The sequence below is a fragment of the Myotis myotis genome, unplaced genomic scaffold (genome assembly GCF_014108235.1).
Source record: "Myotis myotis isolate mMyoMyo1 unplaced genomic scaffold, mMyoMyo1.p scaffold_m19_p_15, whole genome shotgun sequence".
Classification (NCBI taxonomy): domain Eukaryota; kingdom Metazoa; phylum Chordata; class Mammalia; order Chiroptera; family Vespertilionidae; genus Myotis; species Myotis myotis.
The window spans coordinates 37,777,621-37,805,108 of NW_023416319.1; the positions used below are offsets into that span (position 1 = coordinate 37,777,621).

The 27,488-nt window shown below is 36.4% G+C and overlaps 1 protein-coding gene across 1 annotated transcript in view; it reads right to left on the reverse strand.

Moving 5' to 3' along the window:
* Window positions 1-361: 361 nt before the first annotated feature.
* Window positions 362-27,488, reverse strand: part of CTNNA3 (catenin alpha 3) — a 1,292,302-nt gene continuing 1,265,175 nt past the window's right edge. Inside the window, exon 18 of the mRNA XM_036336865.1 lies at window positions 362-6,961. Coding sequence (XP_036192758.1) covers window positions 6,674-6,961 — 288 coding nt within the window. The 3' untranslated portion in view covers window positions 362-6,673. The remainder of the gene's footprint in view (window positions 6,962-27,488) is intronic.

Below are 27,488 nucleotides of genomic sequence, written 5' to 3' on the forward strand. Positions count from 1 at the left end.
AGCAGAGAGCAGGAACTAATACATCAGACTTGCCCATTTGCTTTATTAATCACCAGTCCAGCACAAACTTAGTGTTTGACGCCCAGGTCAATAAAACCAGTCTAAGTGATACTCTTAGTGAATGCCACAGAGAGCTTCAGGTCATTCACAGAAATGGCATGTCTGTGGTTGAACTGGGATTGTGTAGTGCATAGCTGTTGGAATAGACAAAGTTACCTGCAGGCTTTTGAACTATTTTTTTTTTTTATATTTTATTGATTTTTTTACAGAGAGGAAGGGAGAGGGATAGAGAGTTAGAAACATCAATGAGAGAGAAACATCGATCAGCTGCCTCCTGCACACCCGCTACTGGGGATGTGCCCGCAACCAAGGTACATGCCCTTGACCGGAATCGAACCTGGGACTCTTCAGTCTACAGGCCGACGCTCTAGCCACTGAGCCAAACCGGTCAGGGCAGGCTTTTGAACTATTGATCTCATTATTGAGACAGGGCTTTAACATTTTTAAAGAGATGCTACATGCCTTCAAGATACCCAGAACCAAAAAGTAAGCATTTTTCTTGAAAATGTGAAGAAAACTTTAGAATTTCAGAAAATATCTCCTTGGAAATGAAAACACAGAGACCACTGTGTAAATACCATTTACGTGGCTTTTGTATATCCTACATTTAAGAGATTTTTAGGAAGCGAAGCCTTTTTTGAAGAGAATTACCTTTTTTACAGTTGGGAAATCCTTTTCTTACAGCTGGGAATGGGCACCATCATGACAGCCAGGTACATGAAAGCGCCAACCCCGGTTTGAGGAACCTCAGTTTAAGGAAGACAACTATCAGAAAGATCAGGAAGTGATTGGGATAGAGAAGCATAGCCAGCAATGTGGACAAGAAGAGTCTGGCTTCAGTTGGCTCTGGGAATAAGGATCATGTAAACGTGAAGGACTGCATGTACCTGTAGTAAGGTACACACTGCATACATTTGTCATCTCCATAAAGAAGGAAACAGTTATTTGCTATAGTTTGAATGCAAGGAAACGAGTGTATTTCAATAATTCTTGGCGAACACTCCTTTGAGATCTCTAACTGTAAACACACAAACACACAGTAGTAGTAAAAAAGGAAAGAAATGATATCCACAAAATTTTTTCATCAATCCGTAATAAAGATGGATTAAAACGGGCATTTTCATTGCATGTTTCTCCTCTGTGGAATAAAAGTAATTTGGCAAAGAGTTTTCATCTTACTGCAAATCACATGGATGAAATATTCACTCAGATGTCTGATATCCGACATTCAGTTATTAGAGGTAAAAATATGCAGCAAATTTTATCTGCTTTGAGTAGTGTAGGTATGGATTAATAATGTTTTTAAGTTTTGATATTTGTGCTATTACATGGGAAGCCAGCTAGCCAGCCAGCATTTGAAATTTGTATCTTATTTTCAACTGAAAAAATCCAATCTCGTTTTTCCAGGAAGGCTAAATGATGGGCTGACCAAAAGCTCAGACTCTAGAGTGCAACAAACTCAGTTTTAGAGCCAGTGAGTTTTTGAGCGAAATTCTCATTCCGTGTAAGCGTCAGGTTCCTTGTATATGGAATGGAGCTAACAATGTTTATCCCAGAGGGTTATTGAGAGAATTTATTAAGGTAAAAGCATTTAACACACAGCTAGCAGAGGAGGGCTAGGATCACTGTGCTGTTATTGGTGTATCCTAAGAACCAAAGTAGTGCCTGGACATCCTAGTTGTTCAACAGATATTTGTTAAATATATAAATGTGTGATTATCCTGCTTAGCTCTTGACAATGGCGAAAATTTCACCCATTATCAGCTTAGAAAACTGGCTGAATTTCCATTTCTCATCTTTCACACAATATTAATCATCATCAGCTATTATATAGTCCATCCTCCTGCCTCCTACATGACTTCACACAAACCACCAAAGACAAGTACTCTATCATATCCCTCTTCCTCAGGAGGAGGCTGCCTGGTCTTCATGGAACCAAAACTCCTCCTTCCTAGGCTCTGCCTGGCAACTACCTTTCTTTCACCCTCCCTCACCTCTGTCACTTTCTTACCCGTATTTCTTTAGAAATGCTCAGTCTTTACTGCTTTTTCTACAACGTGTTAAATGAATTTTGAAAGTCAATCCTTGTGTTTGTTCACATAAACCAATGGGGACTATTGGATGGCATAAGGCAGGCTGCAGCCATGAAATATCCCAGGATCTACATAAGGCCAGCCCTACCAACCATCTACTGCCTGTAGACAGGTTGCTGGTAAGGTTGGGTTCCATTTGGAAATGGTGTTCTTAATTAGTATTAATTATCTTCTTTTGAAATGTTAAGTGATAGTCTCTATCCTGCTAGTTAGGAGAAATCATTAATGCTATAAACTATTATTTCTTTTGCTATAATAGAAAACATTTTGTGTTCATGTGAATTGGTTAAAAATGACAAAAATAATTTAAAAATTTCTTCTTGCTCTCACTTAGATGTCTAGGATAGTATTACAACCTTAATAAGGACATCTTTAGTTGCATACACTTGATTTTAATAACATCCATATTTTCTTTCCTAACAAACAAGCCAGGCCTATTGGATTTGGTAGTAATGTGTAAAATACTAATACTAAAGATATTATAATGGTATGGACAGAGAATTATGACAAAAGAAATGAAATAGGGTTCTTATTAAGTCAGTATTGATTCCTGGTATGTGATATATAAATATAAATTTCTAAAGTCACATTTTCCTCATTTACTTAAAATTATTATTAATATAATAATGCAGTCTATAGTCTTTAAACTATGTGCTCCTTAATTTTCTGATCAAGTCAAACAGAAATACTTCTGTCTTTCCCAAACCAAAAAAATATTTGATTCCTAAATATACACTAGGAAGGTTGGTTGGGAGAAAACAAGCTGACAAAATAAATAGGTTTCATTTAACTTCATTTAACTTGATATTCTGATGCCTGGTTTGCTGACCTAAAGAATTACTTAAAAATGATATTAAAACGAGCTGGCAATTCTGCAATGAGTTCACCAGCGAATGATAAACATCACAAGGAAAAGTCTCAGATCTCATTCCACCCATTCTGCAACTATTGTACAGGCATCTGTATCCATGGGAACTACAATCCCTAGCATGGAAGTGTACCTTTCACACCAAAAGGAATAAGAATATATTCTGGAATAGAAAAAAAAGGAATAATGCTGCTGGGAATTAAAATTCATAATTTTAACTAGAGCACTAGAAATTATTTATCAATTTGTAGGTAGCATAGACACCTAAGGAGATGAGAGATACTTTTGGTGCATGGGCCAAGAGGGAAGGACATAAATTGGAGGTAATTGCCTGGGATGAGCAGTCCTGTATCATTCTGGTGGAAAGTATCAGCAGTTAATAGGACACCTAGCACAGGGATGGGTGAGATGAAAGGACCACCTTGAAAGTGAAGGCCACTGAAAATTTGCCTCTGTTCTTAGGCAGGTTTTTCAGCCACCCTTCATGGAATTTGAGTAGCATTCATTATTGGGTGTGAGGACTAAACTGGGCACTTAACTGTGTAGTCACTGTCTTGCTGTGGTATGACTTAAAAACTGACTTCCTTTGAAGCCATTGAGTGTGCAAGAAAGAGCCTTTCTGTATAGCTATGGTGGACCTTCCCCCTTAAACAGAAGTATTTTTTATGGCAGACATTTATTTATATTGATACTAATAAATTCAGCAATGTGCAAAAGTCAGAAGGCACATTTAAGAATATTGTATTTTCTTATGCATTTATAGTTTTCGCTCATGCCATAAGACAAACAGGAAGGGAATATATAACAAAATACTATAAAAAAAAAGTATCTTTTTTTTGTGTGACCCATTTGAGTTATAACCCAGAAACTGTATTAGAAACAAATATTTTAATCCAATAATTTTCACTTGTGATGATTAAAAGGGAGAAATTCACATGACTCGCCTTTCCTGTTTAATGAAAACCTTCCAGTTTTTATAATAAAAATCTTAAGTGGATTATGATTTCTTGGATATTTTCTAACTTATCATTCTGATTCCAGTCTAATGTTTGACAATTATGCTGGTGGCTAACCAGGAGGTCCTTGTAGGTAGTCTAAACCCTGTTCTCCTCCATAAATTGATTTCACTAAAAGAAAAAAGTGAGCTTTGATTAACAGGATGAAGCACTGATCTTTGTGATGTGATTTGAAAAGGTGTATAGATGGGCCACCAAGGTATCACTCTCATTAAAGTTTTCCCCTAGAGAAGAAGTGCTTAAATATAAATACATTCTATCTAATGCATTCATTCATACTGGTTAGATTCATTTAACTATGCTTTGTAATGCAAAGGTTTGTTAATATTTTTGCTGTGTATTAGCACTTATATCATTAGCAGATTTGAATTGGACTAACTCTTGAAATGTTGCCCAACTGCAAAAACTCACCCAGGCAGACAGATGCCTTTCTCAGCTCTATGCATCCTGTTCTTATTACACCTTTGATTACTACAGCTGGCTTTACTCCTGGGCTATTTTCCAAGTTTATTTTTTTCAAAATAAGTTTTAATTATAAGTTGTTTACTTTGAGCTAAGTCGGAAATCTACCTACTTTGAAGAGGAGGCCTTGTTCACATCTCATTTTGTGTGGAGTTGGTTTATTTTAAAGATACAGAGGATATTTGGTAATTGAATAATTTCAAGTTACTTCTGTTCTTTTGGAATCTAATGCCTCATTCTAACTTCCAACCTGTGGAAAGCTGAAGCAGGACCAAAGGGACATTAGATTTTCTAAAGGGGACTGTTGTGATTCTTGAGCATGTGGCTTTAAGAACTAAGATATGCACCTAGCAGTATGGTGATATCTTAACTATTTATTTTCTTAACTAAATTATAAATTTGCACTTCTATCTGAGAAAAGGATGTGTTATAGATGTCACTCTTGTAATGTTTACTCTTAGAGTAGAAAGTGATGGTAACATTTCAACAAAAGAAACTATTTTGCTTCATTTATCAAGGTAGTTCTAGAACATAGAATTATTTTTAACTACTTAATTCCTTCCTGCACTGCCTTCTCTTTTAGAGAGTGGGTTCTGTCCAGAATAATTACTGTAGGCCAGTGTATAGTTCAAAACAGGGGAGAGCTTATTGCTGTTACTTCCTTGGAAGTTTATGTGCTGAGCCCAGGCAACTCAAGTTTAGAAAAATAAAATAATTCATTAGAATAAAAGTTATCATTTCCTCATAGTTAATATAACCTATTAAATAAATGCTTTTCCCCATTTTTTTTCTCTGAGTTACTCAGACTAGTCGTCCTAATATCAATTGGTGCTGCATTTTTGAAGTTTCCTTTATCAAACTATGATGAGGTGGCTGTTGAAATAATATGTTATTGGCAATGTTTTACAAAGTGTAGTTACAATTGTAGTATCACATTAATAAAGTAGAATAGGGAGCCCATGTTTAAAATTCTGTGAATGGTGGCTCTATGCATGAGAAAAAGTGTAACTGAAATTTAACTCCATCAGAGAACAAAGGTGAAAGCATGAGAGAGACAAGCAATGCACTGGACTCAGACTATTATGAAGTTCATTACAAACTCAACTAGGGATGAGCACAATGATTGAGACTGTGCACTGGGAGCACAGTTGGAAAAAATGACCTCAATGACTTTTATTTAAAAGAGTGTTATTAAAAATCACTCCAGCTACATTGCCATGAACTCTAATTCATAGTTCAATGATACATTTTCCACAGTTATATCTTACTCAATGTCAAAGGTTTTTCAAACTGGCTGTTTCCTTTTAATTACAATTGCAAGCTGATACAAATGAAATTTTAGAGTCATGCAGAACTACTTAACACTTCTGTTGGCATAATTCACTCAGGGATATCCTAGTAGTTAGATGTCCCATTTCGCCAAGTGGGTAATAACTCTCCCTCCATGTATAAATTCTGATGGACTCGCTTAAACCCAGTTCTCAACACGCAGAACTGCTAAACACAATGGGGTCCAAGAAGGCACATTTGTGGCATCAAAACTCATTGTAACTTTTATAATGTTAATAAATTGCTTCATTAATAATCAATGCTGATCTTAAAAATCTAGGATGCAGCTTGACTGCTCAAGGTTGGTTAGTTTCTGATAGATATCACCCTAATCATTTGGCAGTAGACAGAGACATGTAGAGATTGATTCCCCACCCCATAGCAAGGATCACACATCTGTGTCAGATCAGGCCAAGTAAGAAAAGTTTTAATGGGAAAATATTTTATGAGGTCTTTTGTTCTTAATTGAAAACGAAGTCAAGAGCTCATGTCAATTTTTAAATTTAAAAGTAAAAGGGTGAATGTAATCAAGCTATTACCGATGAATAAGACTCATTGGAATCTCCTATGTTCATTTGGTAGTGAATGTAAGATATTCTCTGTGATGGGAAAAGCTGAACAGTACCTGAAGTTTTCATTCATTCAACAAACATATATTGATTACTTATTAGGCATACAGAGATAACATGACCCCAAATATATGGTGCTCATGTTAGTTACACCTTCAATGCTTTATATTACTTGTGGCTTAAAGATAGTGAATTTACAGTATGAACCAAGTGTAAAATTAAAGCAGTGTGTTTAGCCAGGACTTTTTAATATAGACATAGAGTAAAATAGTGGTTTCAGTAGACCTGTCTTCCTCTAAATTCACTCATGACCTGCACTGGGTGGATTTTTTTCTTTGCGGAGCCTCGTCTGATAGCTGCACAAGTTTCTTCTGGCTTCTCTCTTTTAATCAAGGGCTTTTTTGCAGGAGCCTTCATTCTCCACATCACAACTGGGTGCCGGGGCCCAGTAGGACTCTGAATTCGGATGATCTTGGTTGAGGCAATGTAAGACATTTTCACTGTTTGCACGACAGCATTCATTAGATTTTTGGCTGCTTGGATTAGGGAGGTGACACTGTCCAACTGTAGGAGGGAAAAGAAAGAAATACTAGTCAAGAGTGCAATCAGGAATCTAGAGAGATTTAATGTTATTGAAACTGAAATGCGCCACTTTATTTTTATACCAGAAATGAATGAGTTCATTCAAATTTTACATATAGATATGTGTGTGTAATTATCTACATCAATCTATCCATCTATATTTGAGCATTTATCTTCTGCACAAATCCATATTTTATCTTTTAAGATATGTTAGATTGATTTCTTTCTGCTGGTTTTTAATGAAATGGGTTCTATAAATTCTATATACTATTATAACGTCCAGATGATCATTGCTTTCCTTGTAATGGTTCTCCCTTTTTGCAGGGGTGATACTAGGCCCTTCTATAACATATGACTATCCACAATAAGAGCTATATTACATATAATTTTATAAGAACAACTAAAAAGTCTTCCTTTCAGGGAATTGATAGTTTATGATAAATATCATACACACATACAAATGTATACATGAATGAATACTGCTTAGTTTCATGAAAATTTCCCAAGCAATTTCACCTAAAATTTTCTATATTAAACACAGAACTTTTCAATGTACATGCAGTGATAGTAAAGAAAGACAAGGCTTTTCAGTCAAAATTGGCTTTAAATTCCTAGCTTGCCATTTGGGCAAATCATTTAACCAGTTTCATCCTGGTTTCCTGAAATATTAAGTTGGAAAAAAATGCTTATTAAATTTAAACAACATGTGTAAAGAACCTGGTAGGGTGACTGCTAAATAGTTAATTATTTTTAAATGCTTAAGAATAATCCCCTTCTTGTGAAGATGGACAAAATGGCTTAATCATGGAGCTGCATTAATGACATCACTAAAAGAAACCTTTTCCCCACATGATTCCATTTTCAATTACTATATTGTCTGAGTTGTTCACAAATTAATCTCAGGGGAAAATGGGGTGGTACTCCTAGAATCTTGCAAAATACCTTACAGCTAAGCCAGGTTGGTTCATTTTTATACAACTAATGCCTCTTCCATAATTTCCGTTTGACACATTGTCATCCACAACCAACTAAGACCGAAAGATATGCCTTCAGCATCCCCTCTCTGTGATGTGTGCTGTCAAGGTTGAGACTCAAACGCCCACTCTGTAGTTCCTAAGATCCATCAGCAGCTGCCTGGACTGAGTACTCTACCTTTGCAGCCTGCAGAGTCTCATCTCACATACAGAATAAATGAGAGAAGGGAAGTAGTAAGTGAGGTTATGTGCCTGGGGCAGTGGTCTGGCTGGCTGCTTCCTAGGGGGAAAAAAATTTAATTAGCTCCATTATATGCCAAGCCTGAAATTCTTGAAAAGGTAACAAAATTTGTAATTTGAAAGGTAGTAATACTAGACAACTACACATCTTTAAGTCTTTTTGTGTATTGAAGCCAGAAATGTAAAATCTGTTCATTGGCAGGAATGACAAATGTTTGGCAAACATTAAACAGGATTTCATGAAGTACTCCTATGTACTAGAGACGACACAGCTTCTACACCTGTTCACAACTCAAAAGACAATGGACTTTGAACAGAATAACACACATTGTTATTAACATTTCTCTATGGGCAAACTGTAGGCTATAATCGGTACTTTAATAATTAATAATTTTCATTAAAAACCTCCCAGAACCCATTTAGATGTTAAAGTTGTTTCCAATCTCACCATAGGAAGAAGAAAGTTTTTCCTAACTGCTGAATTGGCATGAATAGTGTTGAGGATTCTTGGTAAATTTCTCTCTCAAACATGAAAATACTTGGTTTACCTGAGGGCTCTGTAATAGCATAAAGCCTTCCGCAGAAGAAGGTCCCCCGCTGTTCAGGATGTCACCAGTGGCTTTCCCGTACGAAAACATATATTCCCTAATCCTCTTTTTGACTCATTAACCTTTGCTATGTATGGATTGTATTTATTTCCTTTTGATTTTTCTATATAAAGGCTGTGCAAAACCCGTAGTCTAGAGAGGACGTTTAAGCGCAATCTGTGCCTTGTCTACTTTCCTCCCGGCATCAACAAAGCCCTGTCAGTAGCATTGTGATCCTTTATGCTGGCTTTTTACAAATGCGTTTACTTTGAAATCCAAAATGGCCATAGTAAACCTCCTCTGGGTGACTCAAACACCCACAGGACGAAGTATCACTCTATGAGAATGAAGACTGTTTTGCAGACAGATTAGGACAATTGCTCGGAGAATACTGTTATTTCGTTAGGAAAGCTTATAAGACATTCTATGAGGCTCTTAAGGGTCTGAGAGCTATGTGTGTTAAGATGCATGACTCTCTGCGATTACCAAATCGTTGGCCACACAAGCAATGAGAGCAGGCAAGCCTAGCAAATGGTCGGGAATTTTGCTGGAGGCCCAAGCAGTGGGTCATACCTACTCACAGAAAATAACTGCATAATGTTACGTCTTCAAAAAATTATGCATGTCCTTTTATCCTTTTATCCAGGTTTACTTTCATGAAAAATCCTTCAAAGGGAGGATTCAACAGAATTATTTCTGTGAAATCAATAGTAAATTGGAGTAGGGTAATGCATCATATTAGAGACTCTGTTACACTTATTGAACAAAGTTCTTCTGAGTTTCACAATTCAGTCAATTAACCTGTGCAGGACAAGAACGTAAATTTACTTGAAAGGCTCGGTAGAGTCATCAGACTACAAAACCCAGGACCCCATTTTTTTTTTAACTCATTACAACTCATGTTCAACAACTGAAAATTCTTCTAGGCAAATGTAACTTGAAACGTTTACCGTAGAAGGAGCCATTTTTCCTAATATCTGATGACATTCCTGTCTGATCCACATGAAGTGTTCTTAATCAAGGTTTCAAAGGAAAATGAAATTGGCTTCCAAGCCTTTAAACCTCTTAAGTTTAATACGTAAATATGCATGCAGGTACATATACACAGCTTCCCATTTTCCCTCTCCCTATTCCATAAAGGGGCCAAAGTATTAAGTAACTTTTCAAAGAGGATTTTTGACCTAATTTAAAGGCTGGTATCCTAAAGAAATCAGAGATCTGTTCTGATTTATAGTGAATAGGAAGACAGCCACCCTTCCTGTGTTGGTGACCTGTGCTTATTCATACAACTCTGGTGTCGTTTCAAAATGCCTGAGCTTGTCAGTCTATTAATGACACAATAAGTTTCTCAGTATTATCTGTGTCCAAACATAAATTGGGAAGTTCTGGCTCTTTTGTTGTTTTATTCTTATTTTGAGGATCTAAATGAATATAAAGTGATTACGTTCAGTAAGTTAGCTCTTACTCTAACTGCAAGATGTATTTGCAAACAATCCAAATTACGACCGTCTAGAGATAGAGTCCTCCTCAATATTATCTTTATACAGGAAGCTTATTTTATTGCAAACTCGCTTCTGTAATATGTATTCTGTGCTTTCAGTTAAGCTACAGTACAGTTTTGTCCAGTTTTAAACATGCTTTCAGACATAAGCCTCAGTCCTATTTAGAGATATGTCTACAATCCTTTGGTACAGAAAAGAAGCATAACAACAATCCAAGGTATTTTCTGTTTCCTCATAAAATGCCAACTTTTTCTCCATGTGATTAATATACATAGACCATCTGTATCTTTTTACAAAATCCAACATTTAAATTTCTGTGATGTAAGCTTCCACAACTCTGACAAGCTAGAATGTCTGCTGGAAAACCCTGTCAAAATCCTATTATAATGGATTTTTTAAAAGATATTTTAAAATTGATGTTTAGAAAGAGAAGAAGGGAAAGGGAGAGAATGGGAGGATAACCTTGATCAACTGCTTCCTGCACAACCCCCTACCCGGGATGGAACCCGCAACCTGGGCATGTGTTCTGACCAGGAATCAAACTGGCAACCTTTTGGTGCACAGGATGACACCCAACCAACTGAGCCACATTGGCTAGGGCCCTATTTTAATTATGGATTGCCAAGAGGAATACTGGGTGGCGGGGTGGGGAGAAAGACATGCTAGTTTTTCCTTTTGTTAGTTTCAAAGTTTCTCATCTATATTGTGTCAGAACAGCAGAACATCTTATACTCATACTGTACTACTCTAACACCCCATATTCCAGACACAAGGCATTCATCAGATATGTTTGCATCATGATGACACGTGTAAGTGAACTTCACTCCCACTGATGTGAATCTCATCTCCTTGCACCTGGCTGTCATCTAGGGAAAACACAGCTTCCCAACCCTTGTGTGAACTGCCATGCCAGCTACTGCTGCTGGGACTCCTGTGGAGACAAAAGTGTGATGTTGCCTGGAAAGATGTAGTCCCTGTCCTATAATCTTCTGGGTAAACTGATGCCAAGTGTATCCCATGATATTCTTCTCAGTGTCAATACTTATCCTAACTTAAAGATCTACCAGGGACCTCTACATTGCACAAATGCAATACTCAAAAGGCAAATATGGGGAGTGTGGCTCCAACTATACTAACAGCTTATACAAATTGTGTGCTTCTTGTGCTTCCTATATCTTGGCACTGTCGATGTAAATGAACTCACAGTAACTCAGTGAGGTAAGGACTTCTCTTATCTCCATTTCGTAGATGAGGAAATGAACTAGAGTGCTTGGTAGCTTGCTCAAGGCAACACAGCTCTTAAATGAAAGCTGGAATTTGAATCAAGGATGTCTGGGTCAAGTACTTGGTGCTCTTCTTACCCATTATATAGCCCTCCCTCTCAGTAATATTCCACGGTCAATGTGTGTTTATTTTCAGATATTCAATAGTTGGAACAATTGCACTAACATTAACATAATGTCTACATTCTTTAAAAATTGACTACCCAATCAATGCTTTGGTAAGGTTGTAGAATTTTTGTAATGCCTACTGGTACTAAGAAAAATGAGGATATCGTACTTGGCAAGTTATTTTGTCAAGATGGTGGTTTGATATTGTTTATATTCCATCATATTCTAAGTAGCAAGTTTTTTAAAATCTTTATTATTGAAAATATTACATATGTCCCCATTTGCTGGAAGCCAATTCTAGCATGTCATAATTGCAGGAGTTTCATCAAAAGGTTGATGGAACTTGGGGACTCAACAAGGGCTGAGTCACACATGTAGTCACCTGTTGGGAATGGCTGAGGGCATTTCCCCAAACCTGAAAAGGGATGATTGTTGGCTGCCAGACAGCTCAGGTCATCTTAACCTACATGTTATTGCCTCCTACTGGCCAAACACCTGAACAGCCGTAGGCTAATTCATTCTGACAATGGACTCTGTATACAAAAACCTGACCCTTTGAAGTGTATATCTCTGCCTCCTCTCAGGACAAATTGTGTTAATAAAAAGCATGGGGTCCTGAGACGAGGAGAACTTAGAACTTAGTTTCCTTTAAGCTAAACTCCTCTGACCCCCAAATGCCTTTCAAAATTATGCTTTGTCTCTGGACTCCTATATAATTTACCCACAGCCTTCTCCAGATTTCTGAACCCTTCTTGATGCTGGAACAAGAACCCCAGCACCCATTTTCCCCCATTGACTTTTTCTAGCCCGCCCCCAACCCCAGGCCTTCACAAACCTATTGTCTGTGTCCATGTGTTATGCATATGAGTTCTTTGGTTGATCTCTTCCCACCCACCTACCCTCTCCCACCATTCCTCTGAGATTCTGCAGTCTGTTCCATGCTTCTGTATCTCTGGGTCTAGTTTGTTCATTAGATTCCACATGAGTGAGATCATGTGATACCTATCTTTCTCCAACTGGCTTATTTTGCTCAGCATAATACTAGTACTCTCCAGGTCCATCCATTCTGTTGCAAATGGTAGTTCTTTCTTTTTTATCTACCCATCTGCTGATGGGCACTTGCATTGTTTCCAAATCTTAGCTATTGTAAAATGCGCTAGTGTGAACATAGGGGTGCATATATTCTTTCTGATTGGTCTTTCAGTATTCTGAGGATTTATTCCTTGAAGTAGGATCTGGGTCAAATTGGAGTTCCGTTTTCAATTTTTTTAAGGAAACTCCATACTGTTTCCTACTGTGGCTGCACCAATCTGCATTCCCACTAGCAGTGTACTAGGGTTCCCTTTCTCTACACCACTTGTACTTTGTTGATTTGTTAATGATAGCCATTCTGACAGGTGTGAGATGGTACCTCATTGTTGATTTAATTTGCATCTCTCTGATGATCAATGACTTTGAGCGTTTTTTGTTTTTTTTTTTTTATGTCTCTTGGACCTTTTCTATGTCCACTTTGGAGAAGTGTCTATTTAGATCCTTTGCCCATTTTTAAAATGGTTTGTCTTCCTTTTGTTAAGTTGTATGAGTTCCCTATATATTTTGAAAATTAACCCCTTACTGGTTGAATTATTGGCAAATATGTTCTCCCAGGCAGTGGGCTATCTTTTCATTTTGTTGATAGTTTCTTTTGCTGTGCAGAAGCTTTTTATTTTGATACAGTCCCATTTGTTTATTTTCTCCTTAGTTTCCTTTGCCCTAGGAGATGTATCTGTAAATATTTTGCTACCTAAGGTTTCTCCTAGAATTTTTATGATTCACATCTTACATTTAAGTCCTTTATCTATTTTGAGTTTATTCTTGTGTATGATGTAAGTTGATGGTCTAGTTTCATTGTGTTGGATGTACCTGTCCAATTTTCCCAACATCATTTATTGAAGAGACTGTCTCTGCTCCATTATGCTCTTGCCTCATCAAATATTAATTTGCATTAATTAAAAGTAATTCAAAGCATAATGCCTTGGGTTGATTTCTGAGGTCTCTGTTCTGTTCCATTGATCTATATGCCTGTTCTTATGCCAGAACCAGGCTGTTTTGAGTTCAGTGGCTTTACACTGTAACTTGATCTCTGGTATTGTGATCCCTCCAACTTTGTTCTTCTTTCTCAATATTGTTGGGGCTATTCGGGGTCTTTTTTGGTTCCATATGAATTTTTGGAATATTTGTGAAATATGCTGTTGGTATTTTAATAGGGATTGCATTGAGTAGTATGGCCATTTTAATGATAATTCTAACAGTCCATGAACACAGTATATTCTTCCACTTCTTTATTTCTTCTTTCTCTTTTTTCAATGTCCTGTAGTTTTTTGAGTACAGGTCTTTTGTTTCCTTAGTGTGAGGCATGCAGGGGGCCGCTGGTCAATGATATGCTCATCATTAATGTTTCTCTCTCTCCCTTCCTCTCTGAAATCAATAAAAAATATATTTTAAAAAAGTGGGTGATAGATTTTGTCAAATGCTGTTTTGTGTATTGATATGATCATGTGATTTCTTTGTCTTTCAATTTGTTTATGTGAGTATCATGTTTATTGATTTGCAAATATTGTACCAGCCTTGCATCCCTGGAATAAATCCCACTTGGTCATGGTGTAAGATCTTTTTAATATATTGTTGGATCTAATTTTCTATTTTTTTTATTTTTATTTTTTTAGGATTTTAGCATTTGTGTTCATGAGGGATACTGGCCTGTAATTCTCTTTGTTGTGTCTTTTATCTGGTTTTGGCATTAGGGTTATGCTGTGCTCGCCTCATAAAAGAACTTGGAAGTATTTCATCCTCTTGGATTTTTGGAATTGTTCAAGAGGGATAGGTATTAGTTCTTTGAATGTTTGGTAAAACTCCCTGGGAAGCAGTCCGGACCAGGGCTTTTGTTTGCTGCTTCATTTTATCAGTTGTTACTAGCCTACTCAGGTTTTGATTCAGTTTTAGAAGAGTGTATCTTTCGTCCCATTTCATTCACATTGGCATATACTTGTTCTTATAATTTTTATTTCTGTGGTGTTACTTCACCACTTTCGCTTCTGATTTTATTTATTTGGGTTCTCTCTCTTTGTTTCTTGATGAGTCTGGTTAAGGTTCATCAATCTTATTTATCTTTTCAAAGAACCAGCTCATGTTTTCATTGACTTTTTTCTATTGTTTTTATGTAATTTATTTCTGCTCTGATCTTTATTATTTCCTTCTTATTTCCTTCTTTCTACTTACTCTGGGGTTTTCTTGTTCTCTTTCTATTTCTTTAGGTTGTAGGGTTAAATAGTTTATTATTAATTGTTCTTATATTTTGAGATAGGCCTGTAGTGCTATGAACTTTCCTCTCAGGACTGTTTTCACTGTGTCCCATAGATTTGGTGGTGTTGTGTGTTCATTTTCATTTGTTTCCAGAACATTTGATTTCTTTCTTGATTTCATTGGTAACCTATTCATTGTTTAATAACATGCTATTTAGCCTCCGTGTTTTTACTGTAGGTGATTTCTAATTTCATGCCATTGGGATCCGAGAATATTAAGCTGCTTTTCTGTGATTACTAATGATGTTCAATATGTTTACAGTACTTAATGAACATTCACATATCATTTTTAGACTATCTTCTTCTATAAATTCTTTGCCAGGAGATATATATATATAGATATAGATATATATATATATATATATATATATAGATAGATAGATATATCTATCTATCTATATATATATATAGATAGATAGATATATAGATATATCTATCTATCTATATATATATATATATATATATTTCTACGTATATATATATAAATATTTCTACAAGCCTGTAATTTTTCTTAATCAAATCTTTCAGAAAGCACAAGTTCTTGTATGTAATAAAGTATAATTTATCAATTTTTTCCTTTATAATATTTGGCTACAACAAGTTTACCAAGATTTTCTTGATGTTTGAAGATTTAGATTTATGTTTAAAGTCATGGGCAACTTTGTATTGATTTTTGTTTATGGAGTGATGTACAGTACATCTTTTCATATAGATAACTAGTTCAAGCACCATTTGATGAAAATGCTTTTCTTTTCCTTTTAAATTACCTTGGAACTAGTGTGAAAATTAAATTGACCATATATGTGTGGATCTATTTCTGGACTTTCAATTCTGTTCCATTTCTGTGCTTACTTTTATGGCAGTAACATACTATCTTGAATATTATAGTTTTCTATTAAGTTTTTTAATAGCCTCGCTAGTATGGAACAGTGGTTGGGCATCAACCTATAAACCAAGAGGTCACCTCTCTGATTGCAGGCTCAATCCCCAGTGAAGGGCATGCAGGAGATAGCTGATTAATTATTCTTTTTCATCATTGATGTTTCTCTCTCCCTCTCCTTCCTCTCTGATATCAATAAAAGTATTTGAAAAAATAAATTTTAGATAATTTGTATTTCTATATAATTTGTAGATCAGCTTGATAAATTTTATAAAAATGCCTGTGGGGATGTTGACTGAAATTATGTTTAATATGTAGAACAATCTGGATAGAAATGAAACTTAACAGTATTGACTCTCAATCTGTGAACATAGTTTAATTTCCTTCAATAATTACTCATAGTTTTCAGTGTGAACATCTTGTATTTCCAAGTATTTTGGTTTTGATGCTAATGTAAAAGTTATTTTGAAATTTTCATCATCTGATTTTTCATTGTTATTATACAAAAATACAACTAATTTTTTTTTATATTTATCTTATTTCTCGCAACATTTATATTGTCCACAAATTGTCTCTAGGAAGACTTTAAGGCAAAGGTGCACTCATCTTGTTTGTTTTCCTTCTCTCTGGGATTTAGTATTCTAATATTTATTGTCCTGTATTTGAAAGTAGTTCTAAGTAACATTTCTTTCAGTGCTGTGGTTGCTCATGATAGCAAGGAAAGATTACTAAACAATGATAGGGAGCAAATGTCCAGTTTTATGAACTTTAAATATATATTTTACATTATTTTGTTGGGTTCATGGAGATTTATAATAGCGTTATAGTCTTTTTTGAAAGACCTCTTCATCACTGTGAAATGCTTCTTTTCATGTCTCAAATTCTATTTTGTCTGATAGTAGCATAACTTAATTAGCAATCTTTTACTTGCCTCTATATTTAAAGTGTGTCTCTCTAAAACATCATACAATATATTCTTTAATCTACTCTTTTTTATGGGGGGGCTAATGAAATATATTCAGTTGTCCTTCTCTAGTACCTCCTCAGTTATATTTACATTTTGACTTCTTTTGCTTTAAAATATACTTCTGATTTACTAAGAATTAGCATAAAACATTACTTTTACTACTCTTCTATAATGTTGAGTCATAGAAAATTAAATATTCAATTTTACATTATCATCATAAATTTTAATTATATACATATTTTAAGTATAGAAGGGCAATTATAATATTACTTTGTGCATTCAACACTTATTACTATTTCTCAGATATGTACTTTTTTTCTATTGCATTTACATTTTCTATTTGGAAAAAAATTCTTACACCTGAATAACTTCCTTAAATATTTTTTTTAAATATATTTTATTGATTATTTACAGAAAGGAAGGGAAAGGGATAGAGAGTTAGAAACATCGATCAGCTGCCTCCTTCACAATCCCTACTGGGGAAGTGCCTGCAACCAAGGTACATGCCCTTGACCAGAATCGAACTTGGGACCCTTGAGTTCGCAGGCTGACGCTCTATCCACTGAGCTAAACCAGTCTGGGCGACTTCCTTAAATATTTCTTTTTGAAAATGCCCGATGGTGAGAAATCCCCTCAATTGTTAATTTTTCTGTAAGGATCCTATTGCAGTTTTTTCTCTAAAGGATATTATCATTATTTATAGATTGCCAGTTGTTTTCTTTCACCTTAAATATATCATTTAATTTTCTTCATGCTTTCGTTATTTCTTTTGAAGGCAGTCATAAGTTTTCATGAATCTACTATAAAGGAAACTGGTCTGTCTTCTCTGGCTGCTCTTAAGACTTTAGCTAACTCTTATTATTAGTAGTTTGACTATGTTGGACTTAGTTGTCAGGCTTTTTCTCTTATATCATGCTTTCGATCTACTAAGCCCTCTTGGAATTTTTTTTCTTTGAGTGAGGGAAGAGAGAAAGAATCATCAGTTGATTACATCCTGTACCCACCCCCACTGGGTATCAAACCCACAACCTGGGTATGTGCCCTGATCTGGAATTGAACCGGCAATGCTTTGGTGCATGGGATGATGCTTAGCCAGCGAACCACACCAGCCAGGGCAAACCTCTTGAATTTTTGAGTTGGTTTCCTTTCAGATAGGAAAATAAATTTAGGCAATTAATTTTAGACAATTATTTCTTTGAATATTGCTTTTGTCCCCTTCTTCTTCATTTTCTGCTTATTCTTGCTGCGTATCTGGCTTTTCTAGTTATTGGTAGAGCCACTGGTTTATCAAAACCCACTGCATTCTAACCAGAAATCAAAAAATTTTCATTTCAGTGGACATTTCCCTCTTTATCTTCCATACGTTCTTAATATTCAAGTCTGTGAAAAACCTTTTTCTTCTGAAAACCTATTTTTCCCTAGTTTCAAGTAAAGCCAGTCTAGCTTATCAATCTACCTCTCAGCTTGCCCCATGTAGGATTTTCCTGTGCAGGATGTCTCCTCCAGATGTTCTTTAAATATTTTAGTTTTAAACCCGCAGTTGCTTTTGTTGGTTTTCCAAGTCTATCCCTACTAATGGACTCACAAGGTTCTAATTACCATTACTTTGCTTATAATTATGAGTATGATCCTCAAGCTCTCATTATTACCTGAGCTCTAAAAGTCATCTTTGACTCACCATTCTCCTTCACCAGTTACCAGCTCACAAAATACCGACTTCTGCGCATGGGCCACGAAGTTTCAATCGCACTGTATGTGTGTGCCTGCATGTGGTATTTTGTGGAAGAGCCACACTCAGGGGGCCAAAGAGCCGCATGTGGCTTGCGAGCCGCGGTTTGCCGACCACGGATAGTCCAATCCTATCAATCAATATCTTCCCTCCTTTACTATCACCACTCTGAGCTAACTTGGACAAATACAATATGTTTCTGAGCTCTACTGCTGCACTTTTTGCTCCTCTCTGGGTCCATTCCCTAAAATAATGCAAAAATGATCTATCAAAAAATCCATTTGTTTTTACAATGCACTGATGGGTTTTCATTGACCTTTAGAATGTATCTTCACTTTAAACTTTTCGTTACAGATTACAAAGCCTTGGGTAAGATTTGTGTCTCTTCCTGCTTAGACGACTTTACTTACTTCGTGCTTTCATAAAGGCCCATCCATATAACAAAATGAAACTAAAATATTTCACATATATCACCTCACCTCCAAGCCTTGTCATGAGCCCTTTCCTCAGGTCTCCTGTTAATAATATCAGTTTCTCAGGAAAGGGTTCCATGATCCTGAGACTAGGCCAGATTGCCTTTTCCTATGTTGTTATAGCAGTCTATGTCTCATCTAACATCAGACTCATCTTAAGGCAATAAGGTCCATGTAGAAAAAAAATAGCACTGTCTTTTCATGCTGTATAGTTGTTTGAGATATGCTACAGAAGATACTTGGCACAGAAATAAATTATTTGAGATAATATTTAAATAAGTTATGGAAATGTGAGTACAGAAACCATCTGCAAAATATTTTAAAGATGGACTATCTCAGTTACTCTTTTCTAATCTGCCTCCAGACATATATACCCAAGCTCCATCAAACAGGGTTTTTGGCATCTAGGAATGGCACAAAAATCCATGATCAAATAATGCTTCTCAATATTTATATTTAAAACTCTGTTGAAAGAAATGTTTATCAAAAAACTCCAAATTCCCACATTTAGATTAATACCATTCTTAGTTATTTTAAAAATATGCCTTTTAGCCCAAGAATAAAATACTGGTTTTTATAGTTTAAAATAACCTATATTTGTATCCGAACTTCACCATATTCTAGATTTGCAGCCTGGGAAGTGAATTTGCTTCTCTGAGTTTCTCTTTTTAGTGTAACTACAATTCAAATACTTTTCAGGGTGGTTGTTAAGATTAAGTCTGATAACTCTTATAGCACACTTAGTTCAGGCTTTACACACACATGTATATACATAATAAAACTATGGTATTTATAAGAGGTTAGGGATAAGTAGTACAACTCTCCCCTCTACACACACACATACACACTTCTCAAGAGTCCGGCTCTGCTCATCACAATTCTTTTAGTAAGTTTACCCGTCAGGATCCAGTGAGGAAAACAGAAACTACTTCAGGCGTTTCAAACATTAAATTTAATATAGGAAATTGATTGTTATAAGGCAGCCCTCAACTCACCATCAGCATGAACTGGTATCATTCCTAGCACTAGAGGAGATGGGAAAGATGAAGCCATGACAAGCAGCTGAAACACCAATCGTGGATGATTGTTTGCCACTTGTCTCCCATGGGGTAAACCTGGCTGAAAATCAGCAGTCAAAAAACCTTGGATAGAGAACGGTTCTGAGAGCAAAGTAACTATAACTGGCAAAATGAGATTTTTGCATAAGCAAGCACGTTCCCTTCAGTTTCAATATGTCATGGTTTTATTCATGAAATCTCATAGTACTTGCCTTTCCATATCTGTGATTATAATATTGTGTGTGTTTGAAAAAGAAAAGTTCACATGTGCTCGCATTCAATCAAGGACATGTTTACACAAAATCAAGTAGTTGTTTTCCTACCTTTATTCTTGGTAAAATAAAATATAACAGAGTGATGGCTTCTTTAGCTCTCAAGGCTTTTATACACTTATATTCTTTAAGGTGCTGTCAAACATGCCTCTGCTTCTGAAGATAAATTCTGGTATTTTGCTGGGAAAATGGAGGCTCTAAGAGTATGTGGACTGGTGGTGGTACATAAATAAACTTTCGTTCTTACTTATATACAGGATGGGGCAAAAGTAGGTTTACAGTTGTGAGTGCACACAACAGAGTTTATTCTTGTATTTTACATACAAAGCAGCCTATGTTTGTCCCACCCTGCACATAAGCACACACATTATCTATACTTATGTACAGAATGTGTTTTCCTAGTTTTAAGTAAAATGTCAGCTCCCCTGTTGTTTCAAAGTACATCTGAAATTCTGCCTCATGTAAATTTCCTTTGTAACCCAGTTTTTTCAGAATCGTTGAAAATTTGACCATGGTTTATCATAACACTGTACAATACAGTATTGGTCTCTTTTTTTAATTAAAAACTGGATTTCATAATTATAAAGTAAGAGCTATACTAAAAACATGAGTAGCTTTAGACAATACCACAACAAAATCTATGATAAAGCTGCCAGTTTTCTCTGTTATTTTCATATCCTATCCTTCCCATAGTCTCATTCAACTGGTAGATCTCCAGCCCCATGCCTGCTTTGGCCTACAGACACTATGATTACGTACGGTGTCAGTGCTTTAAATCTAGGATAAGAAGCAGCAGCATTGACTTATCCCATTATTGTTTCATCCACACACTGGAAGGAAAGGACAGCAGGTAACAAGACAGAACAGTGCTTCAGAAATTATTCCAGGGGAAGCCTGCAGCAACAAAATGCTGTTATCTCAGATGTGAGGCATAGAGTATGTCAGGTGTAAAAATTGCACCTTAAGGAAAACAATTAAAGTGTCTTTAAAACAACTGTCTTCTATTTATCTGAGACTCACAAACTTTATGTGTGAGTAAATATAAGAGGTTGAAAAGTGTCTACAATGGGGAAATACTAAAAAGTTCCCTTCTTGATTTTAGTCTCTTATCAAATCAGAAAGCTCTCTCATCTTGCCAGGAGTGCCTTATAAAATACAAAACAATCTTCCCGAGTCCTCCTACAGATAAGCACAGCTGTCTTCTAGTTCAGGGGATGCGATTCACACACAGTTCAGCACAGCTGGCGTTGTTCTCCCAGCTGCTTAGAAAATGGGAAACTTTGCTGGCAGCAAGCCCCAGCCCCTAAGCAGTAGTGTAAACTAACCCCCCAGGCACTGGATTCAGCAGGGAGTAAAAGCATGAAAGCACGTGTGGTTTTTAATCACTGTGATTTCAGCCTGGGTGGAAATTTAAAGAATTAAGCCCACAGGGTGACTTTAGAGGTGGGTAGGTGTGTTGGGGGAGAGGAGAGAAAGTAAGTAGAGATGAGTCATTAAAAATATGGACTCTGGAGACTACCAAAATATATATAATCTAAATCTCAGTTTTCTACTCTGTAAACTGGAAAATCAATAACATCACCTTATAAGACTGCCAAGAGGACAGATTAAGCACAACGTATCGTATATATACTGATTCATTATCGTTACTACCATTATCAAGGTTTTGAGTACAACATTCCTTTGCCAGTGGTCATTGCAAAAGTAAAAGAGTAGGGGAAGATGAAGTTATAATAATGGCCTCGGTTTTGTAAACTTTTATCTAAGTCATATGCTTTGAACTATTTTCTATAATTCAAATAACAACCCTGTGAGGTACATATTTTTCTAATACATCGGATAAGGTATCTAAGAACTATGATGACTCAGGGAATTTCAGGGTCTTGCTTGCCCATGGTCACATAGGCGGTAAGAGGTAAAGCTGGGATTAAACTCCAAATCCCCTGCTCTCTCAAGAAAAGAAAATGTTTAATTTAGTGAAAAGTCTCTCATTTGGGATAGTTTTGCTCTGGCTGAGGTCTTCCAACCCACTCTTCTTATTCTATTGATTTTGTACTGATATATTCCTCCTCTCTATTTAAGGAGTTTTTGTCTTAATGCCAACATTTAACTCTGTTACTGCTCTCCACTCAGTCTAAACCTTGTCCTCCAGAAACTTGTGCCAAATGTGGCTGCATAATATCTCCCCTACTACAATGTAACTGACTTTTGTCATAAAAATTCTGAATTTATTGGTAAATCCCTATATTTGTAGACTCTGTTTTTTTAAGTTTTTATAATATGCTTAACAATGGGCTGAGTGTTACTGTTCGTGTGTTGACCACTTCAGCTGCCCAGGATTTTCTCTTCTCTTTTTAATCTCACCATTCAATTTTAAACATTATGGGTCCAAGAAATGCAGCAGTGTAATGGCAATAACACCGTGGTCACAAAGACAGAAGAGGGCTGTCCTCTAGATGAAAGCTTTTGACCTAGGGGTCCAGACACACTGCTGTATTTCAATTACTTGTGATATGTGTCACAAGGTCCATAATTTGGTGGTAATAACAATAGGTCAAACACTGAAGTTGGAGAATGACTTACTGTTTTCTCACAAATTACAGTGGCTTCAAGGTTATTCCTCTAATTATATCCGTTCACTCACATGCATTCTGATATACTTCCTGGAGTATGAAAGGAAAGAGAAGAGCTAAAGCTAGTTTCCTCGTAATCAAGCTAGAAGCCTACTTTATCAACACTGTGTTCAGTGAAGCGGGGCTGCTCATAGGAAATATGCTCTGCAGGAGAACGAGTGTCATGGCAGGAAAACAAAAATAAAATTTAAAAGTTTGAAATACTCTTCTCTAGGAACTAAAGACTGAGCCTAAGCAGGTTACTCTCCTTCAAAGATGTTCCCGATAGCAACAATATGAAGTAGCTATACAGCCATTTTAATAAGAACCAAGATTTGAGGTCTACATTATTTTTAGTAATCTCTGTCTTACACAACAACTTTTATGGCAGACACCAGTGGTTGAGTACCCAACAGGCATTCCCCCATTCTTCCTTGAAAACTAATTTACCCAACCTTGAGGGATTAAATCATGATTAATCAATTACCATTTACAACTGATTGGTCTAGGGGTATTTCATGTGACCCCGTCCTGACCAACTAGAAGGGTAAAGTCTGCTGGGGGTGGATCTGATGAAGATTCATTTATAATGAAAGATCATGTCATATAAAGAGGTAGCTCCTTTTTTACATCTTGAAAAGTAGTTGTATAAAAACGTGAAATTTGAAGCTACTGCATCCATACTGAACATATAAAAGATAAAAAAATATAGATGATGATAGAAGGAAATATGGAAAGGATCCAAGTATAAGGAATTATAGTATACCCTGGAACAACCATTATCTGGACTTATGGTTTACATCATGGATTGTAAATTTTGTCACAATCAAAAGCACTCATCTTTCAAATCCTGCCTCCACTTCTCTATGCTCAGCCAAAAACAGTTCAGATGAAGGTGATGCCATTGGTCTCCTAGCTGATATTCCATATCCTGACCATCTTGGAAACATTGGTTGTATTTACTTCCCTCTAGCATTATTTGTTCAAGAACATAAGGACACTCCTTGTAGGGTCTCATACTATGGGTACTCAGTTTTCGCATTGACTTCTTTTTGATCATGTATTTACTTAGCATGACCACACCATTTGCTATTGCTCTGCCTCCACAATTTTAATCCCAAATATTTTACCTATGGAACCACACCACACTCATCTAATTCATATCTGTTTCCAACCCTAAAATCCATGCTTAAAGCAGTCTGTAACTTCAATGAAAACAGTGGCTATAGGTATACATCCAATCAACATGATATTGAGTTTTGTTCAACAATACTCTGAGAAAGAAACATAAAAACATGGTCAAACTAGTAGAAGTCACTAAAAAAGGAGAGAATAAAAATTCTGGGAGAATGGAAAGAGGTCAAGGCACAGTGTTGCATTGAAAACAAAGACAAGCTCACTTGTGGATGAAAAGAGATTAGGTACCAGTGGGTCAGGGTTTTCACGTTGGATAAACATTGACGGGGACAAAATAAAAGATAACCATTTTATGGAGCTGTGTGATTTTTGTTTTTTTTTTACAGCAGAAACTGAGGCCTAGCATTGTAGAACTGGAGATCTCACCCCTAATAGAATCACAGCATCTCTGAGAGGGAAGAGACTGGCAAGTAAAGATGTAGCAATGCCAGAAGAGTTACACATTTTTTTAGAGCACTTATGAATGACTCTCCTCTGCATCCCCATAAGTAGCCCAAATCACAAGAGTTGTACAAGCCAGGGAAATTTGTTATTCCTGTCAATATAATACCATATGTATAATACTTGGGTTGTTCAGACCTAGGAAATTCTGGCTACAACACTAATGTTTTGTTCTGAGAATGTATCTTTGAGCATATATCTTTTATTCTTCAAAATAATCTACCATTCAAAGGAAGAATAAAGTTTTTTTCCAAGGGCATGATAAAATATATTTTTCTAGGATCCCTTTACTTTCAGGATTCTCAGGAATTAATCTATCAGTTCTATGAAGATAATGTATACTAACTTGCATTTGTATTTTAGCTCATGGTTTTGCTTATAATTATGTCATGTTTCTGAATTGTTCTCTTTTAAGATATCCCCTTTACTTTCAGGATTCTCAGGAATTAATCTATCAGTTCTATGAAGATAATGTATACTAACTTGCATTTGTATTTTAGCTCATGGTTTTGCTTATAATTATGTCATGTTTCTGAATTGTTCTCTTTTAAGATATCTGGTAATGATGCCTGATTGTGTTGCTGTATTTGAATTATTCAGAAAAAATTACAAAGTAACTTATCATGTGCTAGAATTTTGGCAAATTGGAGATCCTTGTTTTTCATTTTACGGAATTTTTATTCAAAATGTTATTGCATGTAAGGATAGCTTCATTTAACAATGCAGCTAAAGTAATGTTAAATTTACCTGATGATAATATTTCATAGTTTTTAATGATTTTAGCCTTTCAATTCAACAACAGCATAATGATAAGGTAGCTTTCTATATTGAGTATATCTCAAGGTCATGAACATCAATTCTAACTTACTGGAAAACTTTTGAGCTGAATAGAATATCCTAAGGATATCTCCAGTGGGTGAACTATGGGTAATATGCAATCCATTTATAGCTCAGCCTTCACAAATGCGTATTTTACTGGAACTGAAAAAAAAGTGAGGTGATTTGCGGGACAGATAAAGAGTTTAGATAAGGAATGACATCAGAGAAATGACAGAGTACATCTTTTCCTCTCCCCTGAAATTCCAACAAGTTAACCAACTATAATTCAACAAAAAAAATTCCTGCTCATCACAGAGGCACCCCCGAGAGACCTGTGCAATGAAACATCTAAAGGTGGACAACCAGGGGAGACTAGAAGGGAGGAAAGTGTACACGACCCACAGATGCACCCAGAGGCTTGTGGCTCAGCCGAGAGTGGAGAAAGACAGGATGTAGCAGGTACTTCCTTCAACCTGGAGGAGCAGAGAGCTGCGGATGGGGGAAGGGTGGGGTATGTGGAAGGGAAGGGCAGCGCAACCCAGAGGGTGGAGCAGCAAGAGAGTGAAGGGTATCTGGGTCAGCAGATGCCTGACAGAGAACAAGGGTTTGCATTGCGGCTCCCCAATGTCAGGCCGGGTGGTGGTGTTTCAGACAAAGAAATGGAACCACAGAGCCCTGCCACCACTTGGACTCCCAAAGCTCGCTTCTTGTTGCCCTTGCAGTCAGGTCCAAGAGCTGATGCAGTGGAATTGCTGTTTCCCTCTGTGACTGATGCCCAGGAGGGGTCCTTGGGGCAGGATCCTCAGAGGTCACAGGTTACCATTACAGTGAGGGGAGCACAAACTCCACCCCCAAGCAGCTCAGCTGTACTGTCTCACAGCAGTCACTGAGGGGAGCTTTAACACTGGGAGACCACAGAGGTAAAAATTTTGTGATCCAGCGCCATCTACTGGAAAATAGTAGAAAGACCTCTTCAGAGATAAATGCATAAGCAAAGTAGGAAAGAAATATCATGAAGAACCACAGTAATGACAATGACCAGAAAGAAAATATTAGCGATATCAAAGATAGGAATCAAGAAATGATGAATAGAGGAGAGAGGCCTAAGCATAAAGAAAAAAAGCTCAATAAGACCTATCTGACTCCATGAGAAAAAGCAATATTAGAATTATAGGCACTGCAGAGGAGGAAGAGAGGGAGCAGGGAATGGAGTCTATTAAATAGTGGAGGAGAACTTCCCAAAACTATGGGAAAACACGTCCTCAAATCCAAGAAGCAAGGAGAATACCTAGTTACCTCAATCCAAAGAGACCCTCTCCAAAGCGCTTGGTATTGAAGCTGTCAATAATTAATGACAAATAATTCTCAAAACATCCAAGGAAAATAGAGAAGTGACCTACAAAGGAAAACTCATCAGAATTTCATCTGACTTCTCAACAGAAACTCTGCAAGCCAGAAGAGAATGGAACCAAATATTCAAAGGTCTGAAAGAAATTACCAGCCACAAATAATATATCCAGCAAAATTATCCTTTAAATATTAAGGAAAAATAGAGATGTTCCCAGACATATAGAAACTGAGAGATTTTATTTACAGAAAACTCCATTGCAGGAAATACTCAATATTCTTTGTTTCAGGTAGAATAACTTCTTTAAGTCACACCACTACGAGTAAGATCAACATAAACAGGGATAATCTGTGATAACAAAAACATAAACGGGAACAGGTCTGGGGGGAGAGGGGTTGGTGAAACTGGCAAAGGAAGATGAAGATCAGATGCACTAAAAGGAAAAAACACTATGAAATATATGCAACTTCACTTTTTATAATCCTAATGGTAACCACACACAAAAATCTCCAAACCAGGACAAATAGCTTTAAAAAAGAGGAACAAAACAAGACAAAAACATAAATGAAAAGAACCAATGGAGGCACAGGGCTACCAGAAAACAAAAGATAAAATGACTATAAGAAATCCTCATACATCAATAATTACCCTAAATGGCCCTAACCGGTTTGGCTCAGT